At 41.7% G+C, this 18,437-nt stretch overlaps 1 protein-coding gene across 1 annotated transcript; it reads right to left on the minus strand.

Moving 5' to 3' along the window:
• Window positions 1-8,571: 8,571 nt before the first annotated feature.
• On the minus strand, window positions 8,572-15,769 carry LOC145858538 (uncharacterized). Its single transcript, XM_082956578.1, has 3 exons — window positions 15,304-15,769; window positions 15,150-15,210; window positions 8,572-8,695 (listed from the first exon to the last, which is right to left on the minus strand). Exons 1-3 carry the CDS (start codon window positions 15,767-15,769, stop codon window positions 8,572-8,574), a joined length of 651 nt encoding a protein of 216 aa, XP_082812704.1.
• Between the last annotated feature and the right edge of the window lie 2,668 nt (window positions 15,770-18,437).

Here is an 18,437-nt window from a genome sequence, read left to right on the forward strand (position 1 = left end):
TTCAACATTTGGAGAAAAGGAAACCATTCCATGAATTAAGAACGATATCTTTGAATATTTAACAATAAGTTGCGGCACATTGACAATTCAAATCACTCTTAAAAAAGGGCCTTGTAATTAGCTTTCTTACCTACTAAAAGCCTATAGTTGAGAAAACAAGACATTTACATTCAATATTGTTTAGATACTCAAATAGCCTTAAGCGTTGCGTTAGCATACAAATTAGCAACTAATAGATAAAAAAATATATATATGTATAGCCTGCCCAAACCTGCATGACATGAGCCGTCCTCGCTCTCTCTCCCAGCTTGGATAGAAAGTTTTGTGTAAAACCAGTCTACTAATGCCAAATAATAGTCAGTCCACCCTCAAAACACTAGCTTACCCTGGATTGTTTCATTATGTATTATAGTCTACTATTTACTGTATAGCTACAGTATATACAGTATTTAGCTGCTATTTAAATGCTATTTATAAACTTTGTGTAAAAATTACATTACAAATAGCGTAACAATGAAGATAAAAGTAGTTGGCTTGAGGACAAATTCTGCCCCACCTGTTTTGAGCACCACACTTTAAGGTAAAAAAATATATATATTGCTTGTTATTTTGGCATTAATACCTGTCACATATCAGTTTACGAACAATGTAAAAAAAAAATGTCATTGAGTTAATAAAGTCGCATACAAACATGATCTATTGTTTGCTTTCTTGAGTAAGGCAGCTCCAAAATGCAGGTGTTTCAGCCAAGCTCAGTGCTTTCTGTGGTGGTGGGGCTAGCCACCAGAAAATACAGAGCGTTGCGCCTGATTTGTTAAATTTTCTGTCATGATTAGCTCCATTTTCTGTCACTCATGGGACAGTACGTCATCCCCAATGCTAAGGTTAGAGCTTGAAAATGTTTGCCCCTTGGGTTCTGCCATAGAGTTATATTAGAAGTGCCCATTCAAGAAGGCTCAAGGTCATTGGCCACAGATAGAATTACATCAAATCAGGTTATATCTACAGTAGCTTTGATTGGACTTCATCTTACATCTTACTTTCAAAGTCTTAGCTAGCAGTCGTCATCAAGTCGACAATCTACTGGCAAATCCTTTTTACTTCTTGTTATATGAAGAGAAATACTGAAGTGAAATTACAGATAAAACGTATCGGTGCTCATCGCCATTGTATATAAAGATTAAAGATTCAACAATGAGTTGTTTGGAAGGAATCAGTGGCTAACTGCAAGCGTTGCAAAGAAAACAGTAACGTTGCCTGGTATTCAATGGAGTGGGTGTGTTTTTTCTTCTTCGAGTTCCCACCATAAATCCAGAGAATGCCAGACTTTGATGACAATGTTTGATGACAAAATCTGCCTTTAAAGGACTGCTGCGCCACCTTCACAAGGTGAGTCCAAAAATGTTTTATATGCTGCTGCATAAATGATGTAATATGCAAAGGAGATATGTATACTGTAGCTTAGAAATTAATACTAAGTGTATGTTGTGTAGTAAACTGTTAGTTGCCCATGTGCCTCACCCTAATAATTTGGTCTATTTTCACCTACGCAGTATTGTAAACACATAACGTTAGTAGTTGTGGTGTTTGGCTTGCACATGCAAATTCAGCACACACAACATTCTGTAATAGAATTGTGTTATTTGACGTGTCAAATTAAAAGCTTATTTAAAGCGTCAAATAGTGTTATATAGCATGTATCTTTTTTGACACGCAAAGACCCAAACAGCATTCAATGTGCCTCACCCTAATAATTTGGTGTATTTTCAACTCTTAATTTTGCCTTCTGATCTAACTTGGTGGTGCACAAATAGCCTACAACCTGTTTTAGAGAAATGTAATCATTGAATATTGCAAGAGATTCATTGTCTGTTTACAGTATAAAGAAGCTTGTTCAACCTGTTGTGGATAGGGGGCAGTATTTTCACGGCCGGATAACAAACGTACCCGATTTAATCTGGTTACTACTCTTGCCCAGAAACTAGAATATGCATATAATTAGTAGATTTGGATAGAAAGCACTCTAAAGTTTCTGAAACTGTTTGAATCGTGTCTGTGAGTATAACAGAACTCATATGGCAGGCAAAAACCAAAGAAGATTCCATGCAGGAAGTGGCCTGTCTGACAATTTGTAGTCCTTCTGTTGCATCTCTATCAAAATTACAGCAGCCTTAGAAAGCATCTGTGACACTTTCTAAGGCTTCCATTGGCTCTCTAAAGCCTTCAGAAAGCGGATTGACGTGTCTCCTGTCTCTGGGCAAAGTACCGCAGCAGATTTTGTAAGTGGCCTGCCTGGGGACAATGAGACTGGAGAGGCTCATTGACGAGACCTCGCCATTTTTTTCTTTCACTCTTTGAATGAATACAACATTGTCCGGTTGGAATATTATCGCTATTTTACAAGAAAAATAGCATAAAAATTGATTTTAAACAGTGTTTGACATGCTTCTAAGTACGGTAATGGAATATTTTGAAATTTTATGTCACGAAATGCGCTCGCGCGTTACCCTTCGGATAGTGACCTGAACGCACGAACAAAACGGAGGTATTTTGATATAACTATGGATTATTTGGAACCAAACAACATTTGTTGTTGAAGTAGAAGTCCTGGGAGTGCATTCTGACGAAGAACAGCAAAGGTAATCCAATTTTTCTAATAGTAATTCTGAGTTTAGGCTGCCCCGACGTTGGCGGGTCTGAATAGCTAGCCTGTGATGGCCAAGCTATGTACTCAGAATATTGCAAAATGTGCTTTCGCCGAAAAGCTATTTTAAAATCTGACATAGCGATTGCATAAAGGAGTTCTGTATCTATAATTCTTAAAATAATTGTTATGTATTTTGTAAATGTTTATGATGAGTAATTTAGTAAATTCACCGGAGGTTTTCGGTGGGTATGCTAGTTCTGAACATCACATGCTAATGTAAAAAGCTGGTTTTTGATATAAATATAAACTTGATTAAACAAAACATGGATGTATTGTATAACATAATGTCCCAGGAGTGTCATCTGATGAAGATCATCAAAGGTTAGTGCTGCATTTAGCTGTGGTTTGGGTTTTTGTGACATATATGCTTGCTTTGAAAATGGCTGTGTGACTATTTTTGGCTGGGTACTCTCCTGACATAATGTAATGTTTTGCTTTCGCTGTAAAGCCTTTTTGAAATCGGACAACGTGGTTGGATTAACGAGAGTCGTATCTTTCAAATGGTGTAAAATAGTCAGATGTTTGAGAAATTGAAGTTATAACATTTTTAAGGTTTTGTATTTCGCGCCACGCTCTACCATTGGATAGCGGAACGTCTGTCCTCAACAGGCTAAAGTACTCACCCCCTTGGCATTTTTCCTATTTTGTTTCCTTACAACCTGAAATTCAAAACTTGATTTGTATCAATTGATTTACACAACATGCCTACCACTTTGAAGATGCAAAATATTTTTTATTGTGAAACAGAAAAACTGAAAACTTGAGCGTGCATAACTATTCACCCCTCCAAAGTCAATACTTTGTAGAGCCACCTTTTGCAGCAATTACAGCGACAAGTCTTTTGGGGTATGTCTCTATAAGCTTGGCACATCTAGCCACTGGGATTTTTGCCCATTCCTCAAGGAAAAACTGCTCCAGCTCCTTCAAGTTGGATGGGTTCTGCTTGTGTACAGCAATCTTTAAGTCACATCACAGATTCTCAATTGGATGGAGGTCTGGGCTTTGACAAGGCCATTCCAAGACATTTAAATGTTTCCCCTTAAACCACTCAAGTGTTGCTTTAGCAGTATGCTTAGGGTCATTGTCCTGCTGGAAGGTGAACCTCTGTCCCAGTCTCAAATCTCTGGAAGACTAAAACAGGTTTCCCTCAAGAATTTCCATGTATTTAGCACCATCCATCATTCCTTCAATTCTGACCAGTTTCCCAGTCCCTGCCGATGGAAAAACATCCCCACAGCATGATGCTGCCACCATGCTTCACTGTGGTGATGGCGTTGTCGGGGTGATGAGAGGTGTTGGGTTTGCGCCAGACATAGCGTTTTCCTTGATGGCCAAAAAGCAACATTTTTGTTTCATCTGACCGAAGTACCTTCTTCCATAAGTTTGGGGAGTCTCCCACATGCCTTTTGTTTGCTTATTTTTTTCTGGCCACTCTTCCGTAAAGCCCAGCTCTGTGGAGTGTACAACCTCTTTGGGCTAGACGTGCCTCTAGCGGCACACCTCGACAACATCCGGTGAAATTGCAGAGTGCCAAATTCAAATTACAGAATTCGTAATATTAAACATTCATGAAAATACAAGTGTCATACATCATTTAAAAACTTAACTTCTTGTTAATCCAGCCGTGTTGTCAACTTTCATAAAGGCTTTATGGCAAAAGCACACCATGTGATTATCTGAGGACAGGGCCCCGCATACAAAAGCATTAAAAACATTTTCCAACCAAGCAGATACATTGCGAAAGTCAGAAATAGCGATAAAATAAATCCCATACCTTTGAAGATCTTAATCTGGTTGCATTCACAAGGGTCCCAGTTACATAACAAATTGTCCTTTTTTTCGATAAAGTCCTTCTTTACATCCCAAAAAAGTATGTTTATTTGTCACGCTTCATTCAATAATTCACCTGTTTCCCTTCGTTCAAAATGCATACAAAATGAATCCCAAACGTTACCAATAAACTTGGTCCAAACATGCCAAACAATGTTCCTAATCAATCCTCAGGTACCTTAATATGTAAATAAACGATACAATTTAAGACGGAGAATAGTATATTCAATACCGGAGATAAATAACCAAATGCACGCCCTCACCAGAGTGTGCCACAAACATTTTCCAACCAAGCAGATGCATCACGAAAGTCAGAAATAGCGATAAAATAAATCACTTACCTTTGAAGATCTTAATCTGGTTGCAATCACAAGGGTCCCAGTTACATAACAAATTGTCCTTTTTTTGATAAAGTCCTTCTTTACATCCCAAAAAAGTAAGTTTCAATGGTGAGGTTGAAACTTAAAACGTTAAACAACGTTCCTAATAAATCCACAGGTACCCTATTATGTAAATAACGATACAATTTAAGACGGAGAATACCGGAGACCATTACCGAAGATAAATAACGAAGTACGCGCACTCACCGGAACGCGTTACAAACACTACTGCCAAAATGGGAGCCACTTAGAAAAACTACAAAAAACTACAAAAACTACTTCAAAAAACAAGCCTGAAACTCTTTCTAAAGACTGTTGACATCTAGTGGAAGCCTTAGGAACTGCAATCTGGGGGACTTCCTTTTATATTCCCATTTCCAGCCAGTGTAATCAGAGGTGAGCTGAATTGCTTTTTTTTCTAGATGGATTGTCAACGGGGTTTCGCCTGCCAAATAATTTATGTTATGCCCACAGACAATATTTTAACAGTTTTAGAAACGTCAGAGTGTTGTCTATCCAATGCTACCAATGTTATATGGATATCCTAGCTTTTGGGCCTGAGTAACAGGCAGTTTACTTTGGGCAGTTTCTAAAACGGTTTGAATGGTGTCTGTGAGTATAACAGAACTCATATGGCAGGCCAAAACCTGAGAAGATTCCATACAGGAAGTGCCCTGTCTGACAATTTGTAGTCCTTCTGTTGCATCTCTATCAAAAATACAGCATCTGTGCTGTAACATGACATTTTCTAAGGCTTCCATTGGCTCTCAGAAGGCGCCAGAAAGTGGAATGGGGTGTCTGCTGTTCTCTGGGCGAAGAACAGCAGGAGAGTTTGTAAGTGGTCAGCCTGGGGACAGTGAGACTGAGAGGCGCGTTCACGAGAATTCTAAATGTTTTTTTTTGTTCAGCCTTTGAATGAATACAACGTCGCCCAGTTGGAATATTATCGCTATTTTACGAGAAAAATAGCATAAAAATTGATTTTAAACAGCGTTTGAGATACGAAGTACGGTAATGGAATATTTAGAATTTTTTTGTCACGAAATGTGCTCGCGCGTCACCCTTCGGATAGTGACCTGAACGCATGAACAAAACGGCGGTATTTGGATATAACTATGGATTATTTGGAACCAAAACAACATTTGTTGTTGAAGTAGAAGTCCTGGGAGTACATTCCGATGAAGAACAGCAAAGGTAATCCAATTTTTCTAATAGTAATTCTGAGTTTAGTGAGCCCCAAAGTTGGCGGGTGTCTGAATAGCTAGCCTGTGATAGCTGAGGTATGTACTCAGAATATTGCAAAATGTGCTTTCGCCGAAAAGCTATTTTAAAATCTGACACCGTGATTGCATAAAGGAGTTCTGTATCTATAATTCTTAAAATAATTGTTATGTTTTTTGTGAACGTTTATCATGAGTAATTTAGTAAATTCACCGGAAGTTTTCGGTGGGTATGCTAGTTCTGAACATCACATGCTAATATAAAAAGCTGTTTTTTGATATAAATATGAACTTGATTGAACAAAACATGCATGTATTGTATAACATAATGTCCTAGGAGTGTCATCTGATGAAGATCATCAAAGGGTAGTGCTGCATTTAGCTGTGGTTTTGGTTTTTGTGACATATATGCTTGCTTTGAAAATGGCTGTGTGATTATTTTTGGCAGGTACTCTCCTGACATAATCTAATGTTTTGCTTTCGCTGTAAAGCCTTTTTGAAATCGGACAATGTGGTTAGATTAACGAGAGTCTTGTCTTTAAAATGGTGTAAAATAGTCATATGTTTCAGAAATTGAAGTTATAGCATTTTAAGTTTTTTGTATTTTGCGCCACGCTCTACCATTGGATATTTGGCGAGGCGTTTCTGCTAGAACTTTTCAAACCCCTCCAGTCGGGCTTCTGGGCTATGCACACCACTGAAACTGCCGTGGTAAAGGTAGTGAACAACCAGAATCTCCACTCTGCCACCCCTCTCTGTATTTGACTGCCTCCATGATGAAAACTTGGATGATCATGCTCATGGGCCCTAATTCCCTCATCAACAAACTGGGTCAACTCAATATAACATTAGACGGCTACACCATCCACTGCAACTTCACAGTCAGGAACCTTGGTGTTACATTTGACCCCAATCTATCATTTGAACCCTAAACCTGGAATATCAACAAATCAGCCTCCTTCCACCTCAAAAACATCTCATGACTCATGTAACAGTGTAGGTTCCGTCCCTCTCTTCGCCCCAACCCGGGCTCGAACCAGGGACCCTTGCACACATCAACAACTGACACCCCACGAAGCATCGTTACCCATCGCGCCACAAAAGCCGCGGCCCTTGCAACGCAAGGGGAACAACCACTTCAGGTCTCAGAGCGAGTGACGTCACTGATTGAAACGCTATTAGCGCGCACCACCGCTAACTAACTAGCCATTTCACATCGGTTACACTCACCCCCCTTTTGACCTCCTCTTTTTCCGCAGCAACCAATGATCCGGGTCAACAGCATCAATGTAACAGTGTAGGTTCCGTCCCTCTCTTCGCCCCAACCTGGGCTCGAACCAGGGACCCTTGCACACATCAACAACTGACACCCCACGAAGCATCGTTACCCATCGCGCCACAAAAGCCGCGGCCCTTGCAACGCAAGGGGAACAACCACTTCAGGTCTCAGAGCGAGTGACGTCACTGATTGAAACGCTATTAGCGCGCACCACCGCTAACTAACTAGCCATTTCACATCGGTTACACTCAGACCAACTCTCACAGACCCCATTGCTGAAACCTTCATTCACACCTTTGTTTTATCATGCCTGGACTACTGCAACGCCACTCCCCGTCAAAACACTGGACAGACTTCAACATATCAAAATTCAGCTACATGAGTCCTCACACATTGCAGAGCTTGGGACCAAATCACCCCCACTCTCATCAAACTCCACTGGCTCCCAGTTCAATTCAGGATCATCTTCAAATTGCTCATGCTCACCTACAAAGCACAGAATGGAGTGTCAACCACATACCTTACTGACCGCCTTGCACCCCTCACTCCCACCTGTTCACCGCGCTCCTGTGACACTAGCCTCCTCACCATCACTCTCACCAGACTCCACTCCATGGGACAACAGGCTTTTAGCAGTGCAGCTCCCCAACTCTGGAACTACTTCCCTCTCCATGTTAAAACCTCACAATCCATACACATATTCAAGTCCACACTAAAGACACAGTTCTTCACACAGGCATACCCGGATTCTCTGTTAACTTAGCTTTTATCCTTCGTCTAGTTCACTTCCCTGGTCAGTCTGTCATCATGTTTTGTGTTCTCCATGGTTATTTTGTCCTTATGTTTAGTGTACTTTTATATACAGTACTTACTTATTTTAATGTGATTTTATAACTTTTTATCCTGCTTGTTTGTTTGTGTAAAGTGACTTTGGGTGTTGTGAAAAATTGCAAACAAACGTGTGTTCCATCAATGTTTGATTTTGATTTTGGATCAAGTGTCCATGAACACGGGGGGGGGGGGGGGGGGCAAAATCAAAAGTAACAGTCAATCTGGTGTGGCCACCAGCTGCATTAAGAACTGCAGTGCATCTCCTCCTCATGGACTGCACCAGATTTGCCAGTTATTGCTGTGAGATGTTACCTCACTCCTCCACTAAGGCACCTGCAAGTTCCCGGACATTTCTGGGGGGAATGTCAGGATGAGCCTGCAGGAAGCGTACCACCTGAGGGAGGAGGATGTCTTCCCTGTAATGCACAGCATTGAGATTGCCTGCAATCAAATCAAATTTCAAAATCAAATCAAATGTATTTATATAGCCCTTCTTACATCAGCTGACATCTCAAAGTGCTGTACAGAAACCCAGCCTAAAACCCCAAACAGCAAGCAATGCAGGTGTAGAAGCACGGTGGCTAGGAAAAACTCCCTAGAAAGGCCAAAACCTTGGCAGAAACCTAGAGAGGAACCAGGCTATGAGGGGTGGCCAGTCCTCTTCTGGCTGTGCCGGGTGGAGATTATAACAGCACATGGCCTAGATGTTGAAATGTTCATAAATGACCAGCATTGTCAAATAATAATAATCATAGTAGTTGTCGAGGGTGCAACAAGTCAGTAACACAAGAGTGTCAGTTGGCTTTTTCATAGTCGATCTTTGAAAGTATCTCTACCGCTCCTGCTGTCTCTAGAGAGTTGAAAACAGCAGGTCTGGGACAGGTAGCACGTCCGGTGAATAGGTCAGGGTTCCAGCAGGTCTGGGACAACAGGTCTGGAACAGGAAGCACGTCCGGTGAACAGGTCAGGGTTCCATAGCTGCAGGCAGAACAGTTGGAACTGGAGCAGCAGCACGGCCAGGTGAACTGGGGACAGCAAGGCGTCATCAAGCCAGGTAGTCCTGAGGCATGGTCCTAGGGCTCAGGTCCTCCGAGAGAGAGAAAGAAAGAAAGAGAAAGAGAGAATTAGAGAGAGCATATTTAAATTCACACAGGACACCGGAAAAGACCAGAGAAATACTCCAGATGTGACAGACTGACCCTAGCCCCCCGACACATAAACTACTGCAGCATAAATACTGGAGGCTGAGACAGGAGGGGTCAGGAGACACTGTGGCCCCATCCGATGAAACCCCCGGACAGGGCCAAACAGGTAGGATATAACCCCACCCACTTTGCCAAAGCACAGCCTCCACACCACTGGAGGGATATCTCCAACCACCAACATACCATCCTGGGACAAGGCCGAGTATAGCCCACAAAGATCTCCGCCACGGCACAGCCCAAGGGGGGGGGGCGCCAACCCAGACAGGAAGACCACATCAGTGACTCAACCCACTCAAGTGACGCACCCCTCCCAGGGACGGCATGGAAGAACACCAGTAAGCCAGTGACTCAGCCCCTGTAATAGGGGTAGAGGCAGAGAATCCCAGTGGAAAGAGGGGAAACCGGCCAGGCAGAGACAGCAAGGGCGGTTCGTTGCTCCAGCCTTTCCGTTCACCGTCACACCCCTGGGCCAGACTACACTTAATCATAGGAACTACTGAAGAGATGTGTCTTCAGTAAAGACTTAACCTCTTGGGTGGCACGCTAGCGTCCCACCTAGCCCCAAGAGGTTAACCTCTTGGGGCTAGGTGGGACGCTAGCGTGCCACCCGTGGTGCACTCCATCAACAGCAGGTGCATTTCAAGAGCGGCAAATTTGAATCCAAATAAATGTCAAAATTCAAATTTTTCAAAAATACAACTATGTTACACCATTTGAAAGATAAACATCTCCTTAATCTAACCACGTTTTACGATTTCAAAAAGGTTTTACGGCGAAAGCATAAATTTAGAGTATGTTAGGACAGTACATTTACAAGAGTTGTGTGTAATGTTTTGTCAAGTCAAAGACAGGGTCACCAAAACCATAAAACCAGCTAAAATGATGCACTAACCTTTTACAATCTCCATCAGATGACACTCCTAGGACATTATGTTAGACAATGCATGCATTTTTAGTTCTATCATGTTCATATTTATATCCAAAAACAGCGTTTTACTATGGCATTGATGTTGAGGAAATCGTTTCCCTCCAATAACCGGCAGTCAAGTCAGCGTCAGAAATTAAATAATTAAAATTAGAAAACATTGGTAAAATATTATATTGTCATTTAAAGAATTATAGATTTACATCTCTTGAACGCAATCAACTTGCCAGATTTAAAAATAACCTTACTGGGAAATCACACTTTGCAATAATCTGAGCACTGCGCCCAGAAAAATACGCGTTGCGATACAGACTAGACGTCATGTTGGGGAGATCTAAAATCGAAAATACTATGTAAATAATCCATTACCTTTGATTCTCTTCATCAGATGTCACTTCCAGGTATCACAGGTCCATAACGAATGTAGTTTTGTTCAAAAAAGCTCATCATTTATGTCCAAAAATCTCCGTCTCGTTAGCACATGATGTAAGCCAGCCGGACTTCTCGTCATGAACGAGGGGAAAAAATATATTTCCGTTCGTTCAAACATGTCAAACGTTGTATAGCATAAATCATTAGGGCCTTTTTTAACCAGAACATGAATAATATTCAAGGTGGACGAATGCATACTCTTTTATAACGTATTGGAACGAGGGTACCCAAGATGAACTCGCGCGCAAGGTGTCTAATGGGCCATCATCGTTCCATGGCTCTTGTTCGGTCAGATCTCCCTCCAGAAGACTCAAAACACTTTGTAAAGGCTGGTGACATCTAGTGGAAGCAATAGGAAGTGCCAAAATATTCCTAAACCCCTGTGTTTTTCAATGGGATAGGTTTAAAGTCAATACAACACATCAGGTATCCACTTCCTGTCAGAAAATGTCTCAGGGTTTTGCCTGCCAAATGAGTTCTGTTATACTCACAGACACCATTCAAACAGTTTTGGAAACTTTAGAGTGTTTTCTATCCATATATAATAAGTATATGCATATTCTAGTTACTGGGTAGGATTAGTAACCAGATTAAATCGGGTACATTTTTTTTATCCAGACGTGCAAATGCTGCCCCCTAGACCCAACAGGTTAAAGGTTGAGACTGAGTCTGCGTCTCTCACATGGGTAGGCAGACTATTCCATAAAAATGCAGCTCTATAGGAGAAAGCCCTGTCTCCAGCTGTTTGCTTAGAAATTCTAGGAACAATTAGGAGGCCCGCGTCTTGTGACCATAGCGTACGTGTAGGTATGTACGGCAGGACCAAATCGGAAAGATAGGTAGGAGCAAGCCCATGTAATGCTTTGTAGGTTAGCAGTAAAACCTTGAAATCAGCCTTTGCCTTAACAGGAAGCAAGCATAGGGAGGCTAGCACTGGAGTAATATGATCACATTTTTTGGTTCTAGTCAGGATTCTAGCAGCCGTATTTAGCACTAACTGAAGTTTATTTAGTGCTTTATCCGGGTAGCCGGAAAGTAGAGCATTGCAGTAGTCCAACCTAGAAGTAACAAAGGCATGGATAATTTTTCTGTGTCATTTTTGGACAGAAAGTTTCTGATTTTTGCAATGTTACGTAGATGGAAAAAAGCTGTCCTTGAAACAGTCTTGATATGTTCTTCAAAAGAGAGATCAGGGTCCAGAGTAACTCCAAGGTCCTTCACAGTTTTATTTGAGACGACTGTACAACCATCCAGATTAATTGTCAGATTCAACAGAAGATCTCTTTGTTTCTTGGGACCTAGAACAAGCATCTCTGTTTTGTCCGAGTTTAAGAGTAGAACGTTTGCAGCCATCCACTTCCTTATGTCTGAGACACAGGCTTCTAGCGAGGGCCATTTTGGGGCTTCACCATGTTTAATTGAAATGTACAGCTGTGTGTCATCCGCATAGCAGTGAAATTTAACATTATGTTTTCGAATGACATCCCCAAGAGGTAAAATATATAGTGAAAACAATAGTGGTCCTAAAACGGAACCTTGAGGAACACCGAAATGTACAGTTCATTTGTCAGAGGATAAACCATTCACAGAGACAAACTGATATCTTTCCGACAGATAAGACCTAAACCAGGCCAGAACATGTCCATGTAGACCAATTTGGGTTTCAAATCTCTCCAAAAGAATGTGGTGATCGATGGTATCAAAAGCGGCACTAAGATCTAGGAGCACGAGGACAGACGCAGAACCTCGGTCATTAAAAGGTAATTTACCACCTTCACAAGTGCAGTCTCAGTGCTATGATGGGGTCTAAAACCAGACTGAAGCATTTCGTGTACATTGTTTGTCTTCAGGAAGGCAGTGAGTTGCTGCGCAACAGCTTTTTCAAAACTTTTTGAGAGGAATGGACGATTCGAAATAGGCCGATAGTTTTTTATCGTTTCTGGGTCAAGATTTGGCTTTTTCAAGAGAGGCATTATTACTGCCACTTTTAGTGAGCTTGGTACACATCCGGTGGATAGAGAGCCATTTATTATGTTCAACATAGGAGGGCCAAGCACAGAAAGCAGCTCTTTCAGTAGTTTAGTTGGAATAGGGTCCGGTATGCAGCTTGAAGGTTTAGAGGCCATGATTATTTTCATCATTGTGTCAAGAGATACAGTACTAAAACACTTTAGTGTCTCCCTTGATCCTAGGTCCTGGCAGGGTTGTGCAGACTCAGGACAACGGAGCTTTGGAGGAATACCCAGATTTAAAGAGGAGTCCGTAATTTGCTTTCTAATGATCATGATCTTTTCCTCAAAGAAGTTCATGAATTCATCACTGCTGAAGTTAGAGCCATCCTCTCTTGGGGAATGCTGCTTTTTAGTTAACTTTGCGACAGTATCAAAAAGACATTTCGGATTGTTCTTATTTTCCTCAATTAAGTTGGAAAAATAGGATGATCGAGCAGCAATGAGGGCTCTTCGATACTGCACGGTACTGTCTTTCCAAGCTAGTCGGAAGACTTCCAGTTTGGTGTGGCGCCATTTCCGTTCCAATTTTCTGGAAGCTTGTTTCAGAGCTCGTGTATTTTCTGTATACCAGGGAGCTAGTTTCTTATGACAAATGTTTTTAGTTTTTAGGGGTGCAACTGCTTCTAGGGTATTGCGCAAGGTTAACTTCTCTAGGGCCAGCGGGATGATTTCGTCCCACCTACGTAACAGCCAGTGGAATCCTGTGGCGCGTTATTCAAATACCTTAGAAATGCTATTACTTCAATTTCTCAAACATATGACTATTTTACACCATTTTAAAGACAAGACTCTCGTTAATCTAACCACACTGTCCGATTTCAAAAAGGCTTTACAACGAAAGCAAAACATTAGATTATGTCAGCAGAGTAATAAATAATCAGACACCCATTTTTCAAGCTAGCATATAATGTCACAAAAACCCAGAAGACAGCTAAATGCAGCACTAACCTTTGATGATCTTCATCAGATGACACACCTAGGACATTATGTTATACAATACATGCATGTTTTGTTCAATCAAGTTCATATTTATATCAAAAACCAGCTTTTTACATTAGCATGTGACGTTCAGAACTAGCATACCCCCCGCAAACTTCCGGTGAATTTACTAAATTACTCACGATAAACGTTCACAAAAAGCATAACAATTATTTTAAGAATTATAGATACAGAACTCCTCTATGCACTCGATATGTCCGATTTTAAAATAGCTTTTCGGTGAAAGCACATTTTGCAATATTCTAAGTAGATAGCCCGGCATCACAGGGCTAGCTATTTAGACACCCAGCAAGTTTAGCACTCACAAAAGTCAGATTTACTATAAGAAAAATGTTATTACCTTTGGTGTTCTTCGTCAGAATGCACTCCCAGGACTTCTACTTCAATAACAAATGTTGGTTTGGTCCCAAATAATCCATTGTTATATCCAAATAGCGGCGTTTTGTTCGTGCGTTCAAGACACTATCCGAAAGGGTAAAGAAGGGTGATGAGCATGGCGCATCTCGTGACAAAACATTTCTAAATATTCCATTACCGTACTTCGAAGCATGTCAACCGCTGTTTAAAATCCATTTTTATGCCATTTTTCTCGTAAAAAAGCGATAATATTCCAACCGGGAATCTGCATTTAGGTAAACAGACGAAAGAAAATAAAGCATGGGGTCGACTCGGGTACGCGCCTAAGCCCATAGTACTCTGATCGGCCACTTGCCAAAAGCGATAATGTGTTTCAGCCAGAGGCTGCCTCGATATCATTCAGCTTTTTCCCGGGCTCTGAGAGCCTATGGGAGCCGTAGGAAGTGTCACGTTACAGCAAAGATCCTCACTCTTCAATAAAAAGAGCCAAGATGAACAACAACTTGTCAGACAGGCCACTTCCCATATAGAATCCTCTCAGGTTTTTGCCTGCCATATGAGTTCTGTTATACTCACAGACACCATTCAAACAGTTTTAGAAACTTTAGGGTGTTTTCTATCCAAAGCTAATAATTATATGCATATTCTAGTTTCTGGGCAGGAGTAATAATCAGATTAAATCGGGTACGTTTTTTATCTGGCCGTGAAAAATACTGCCCCCTAGCCATAACAGGTTAAGCCATGTTTCAGTCAGGCCAATCACATCAAGATTATGATCAGTGATTAGTTCATTGACTATAACTGCCTTTGAAGTGAGGGATCTAACATTAAGTAGTCCTATTTTGAGATGTGAGGTATCACAATCTCTTTCAATAATGGCAGGGATGGAGGAGGTCTTTATACTAGTGAGATTGCTAAAGTGAACAACGCCATCTTTAATTTTGCCCAACCTAGATCGAGGCACAACAAGGTGACAACAAGGTCAGTCCGATGATGCTGTGACACACCGCCCCAGACCATGACGGACCCCCACCTCCAAATCGATCCTGCTCCAGAGTACAGGCCTCGGTGTAACGCCCATTCTTTCGACGATAAACGCGAATCCGACCATCGACCCTGGTGAGACAAAACCGGGACTCGTCAGTGAAGAGCACTTTTTGCCAGTCCTGTCTAGTCCAGCGACGGTGGGTTTGTGCCCATAGGCGACGTTGTTGCCGGTGATGTCCGGTGAGGACCTGCCTTATAACAGGCCTACAAGCCCTAAGTCCAGCCTCTCTCAGCCTGTCGCAGACAGTCTGAGCACTGATGGAGGGATTGTGCGTTCCTGGTGTAACTTGGGCTGTTGATGTTGCCATCCTGCACCTGTCACGCAGGTGTGGTGTTCGGATGTACCGATCCTGTGCAGGTGTTGTTACACATGCTCTGCCACTGCAAGGATAATCAGCTGTCTGTCCTGTCTCCCTGTAGTGCTGTCTTAGGCATCTCACAGTACGGACATTGCAATTTATTGCCCTGGCCACATCTGGAGTTCTCATGCCTCCTTGCAGAATGCCAAAGGCACGTTCACGCAGATGAGCAGGGACCCTGGGCATCTTTCTTTTGGTGTTTTTCAGAGACAGTAGAAAGGACTCTTTAGTGTCCTAAGTTTTCATAACTGTGACCTTAATTGCCTACCGTCTGTAACCTGTTAGTGTCTTAACGACCTTTCCACAGGTGCATGTTCATTAATTGTTTATGGTTCATTGAACAAGCATGGGAAACAGTGTTTAAACACTTTACAATGAAGATCTGTGAACTTATTTTGATTTTTTACGAATTATCTTTGAAAGACAGGGTCCAGAAATGGGACTTTTCTTTTTTTGCTGAGTTTATTTAGCCACAGCAATTGTAATACATTTACTATAACCTTATTATAGTCTCATTGTAAAACCGTATGCATTTCTCTATATAAGTCAGCTAAACAGCTGAACGACAAAGTCAAGGTAGATTAAGGGTGAGTACATACATTCCCATAACCAGACCTGGCTTCAAACAGTATTTGCTTTCTTTTAAATATGTTGAGCTTTGATTTAGCCTACTTGGGAGTTGCCAGATGGGCGTCTGCACTTTGGGGAGTATTCCATTGGTTCCCTTGTGCCAGGCAAGCTCAATCAAATGCAGCTGAAGTCTTAAAAATATATATACTATTTGAACCCAGGTCTGTTCATAACTCGACACAGCACCTGAACAGGCCTCGTCTATTGTTTTGAGTATGGCGACAATTAAACCAGACAATAGAAAGATGAATGATTTTGACTGGGAGGATGAAAGCGATACCTTTTGAAGGGCAGCCCTATGACATTATCAAATTTGTCAAACATTTGGTTGATTAGGGCTCCTCTAATTTAAGTGGGCAAACAGACGGTTCACTGAAGCGGCCTATGAAATTCAACCCTTATTTACCCTGCCGGTGGATTGGAGCGAAGGGAATAAATAAGTAAACCTGACCTGGGACGCAAATCGAACATGCCTCTCGCTCGGTCCCAAATTTCACCTTTTGGAAGGCACGTATAAGACAGGGATGAAAAGCGCAGCAGAATTCCTCACAGCTCAGATAGTTTCAAGATGGGGCTGTTCGAAGCTTTCGAGAAAGGACACATCGAAAGAGACCCCTTCTTTGTCTCTGTTTAGAATCAAAGGCTTACAGAAATATGCCTTGGAAGTCAACTGTCCTCAATGGGAAACGTGACCTCAGAAAGTGGCGAGGCACTCCAAGAGAACAGTGAGTGGCCGCTTTCTCTTGATAGGGATGGGACATCGAAAGAGCACCAAAACGTCAAGGAGACTTTGTTTGTATTACAAATGGCCCTGTAAGGGTCAGAGTGATAATCATGTGTAAACACACTCCTCCTCCTTAGTAACACTATGGAAAGGCTTCAAATTGAGCCTTTTCTCTCCAGATGAGTGTGTGTAAATACCTCCTCTCGACTGCAGATGTAAACAATTCATTTAGAATTAATTTGATGCTATGGGAATAGAATGTGATCAATACCTTTGCTAAAGTCAACTATATTGGTTCTGGGTGTCAATATTAGCTGTATGAAGTCACTCATAACCTAAAACTACCAACTAATATTGTATAGTTTGGGTGAGATTTTTTTAAATTCCAAAATCCTTTTTTTTTTCTCTGTTCGCATAGTAATACTTATTCCAGTTGCGGGTGGCCACAAGTGTTTTAATCAAAACCACACAAACACACAGACACACACAGAGAGCCCTTTGTAATTAATATCCCCTCTGTCTCCCGAGCCATGAGGCGATTCAGCTAATCCCCTGGCAGTTTGTCCAGTATAATCAGTGATGTGGCCTCAGTAAATCCTCTGGAATGCCGTAATTAGCATCATTGATTTTCTCCTTGTATTCTGACATGCAAATAGCCTGAAAAATAAGTAACTTCTCTAAGGAGCCCTATTACTCAAAGCCAGTGTACTAGCTCATTGTTTTTGCTGGGTAAGTACAGGTTAGACTAAGTCCATTTACAGTGTATTCGGAAAGTATTCAGACCCATTCACTTTTTACACATTTTGTTACGTTACAGCCTTATTGATTAAATTGTTTTTTTCCCCTCATCAATCTACACACAATACCTCATAATGACAAAGCAAAAACAGGTTTTTAGAATTTTTTGCAAATGTACAAAACAAATCTAAAATATTGCATTTACATAAGAATTCAGATGCTTTACTCAGTACTTTGTTGAAGCAACTTTGACAATGATTACAGCCTTGAGTCTCCTTGGGTATGACACTACAAGCTGGGCATACCTGTATTTGGGGAGTTTCTCCCATTCTTCTCTGCAGATCCTCTCAAGCTCTGTCAGGTTGGATGGGGAGCGTCGCTGCACAGCTATTTTCAGGTCTCCCCAGAGATGTTCGATCGGTTTCAAGTCCGGGCTCTGGCTTGTCCCGAAGCCGCTGTCTTGGCTGTGTGCTTAGGGTCGTTGTCCTGTTGGAAGGTGAACCTTCACCCCAGTCTGAGGTCCTGAGCGCTCTGGTGCAGGTTTTCATCAACAATTTTCAGGTCTCTCAAGAGATGTTTGATCAGGTTCCAGTCAGGGCTATAGCTGGGCCATTCAAGGACATTCAGAGACTTGTCCCGAAGCCACTCCTGCACTGTCTTGTCTGGGTGCTTAGGGTCGTTGGAAGGTGAACCTTTGCCTCAGTCTGAGGTCCTGAGCGCTCTGGAATAGGTTTCCATCAAGGATCTCTGTATTTTCCTCCA

Source organism: Salmo salar, chromosome 10, assembly GCF_965601325.2.
Source record: "Salmo salar chromosome 10, fSalSal1, whole genome shotgun sequence".
NCBI classification, from domain to species: Eukaryota; Metazoa; Chordata; class Actinopteri; order Salmoniformes; family Salmonidae; genus Salmo; species Salmo salar.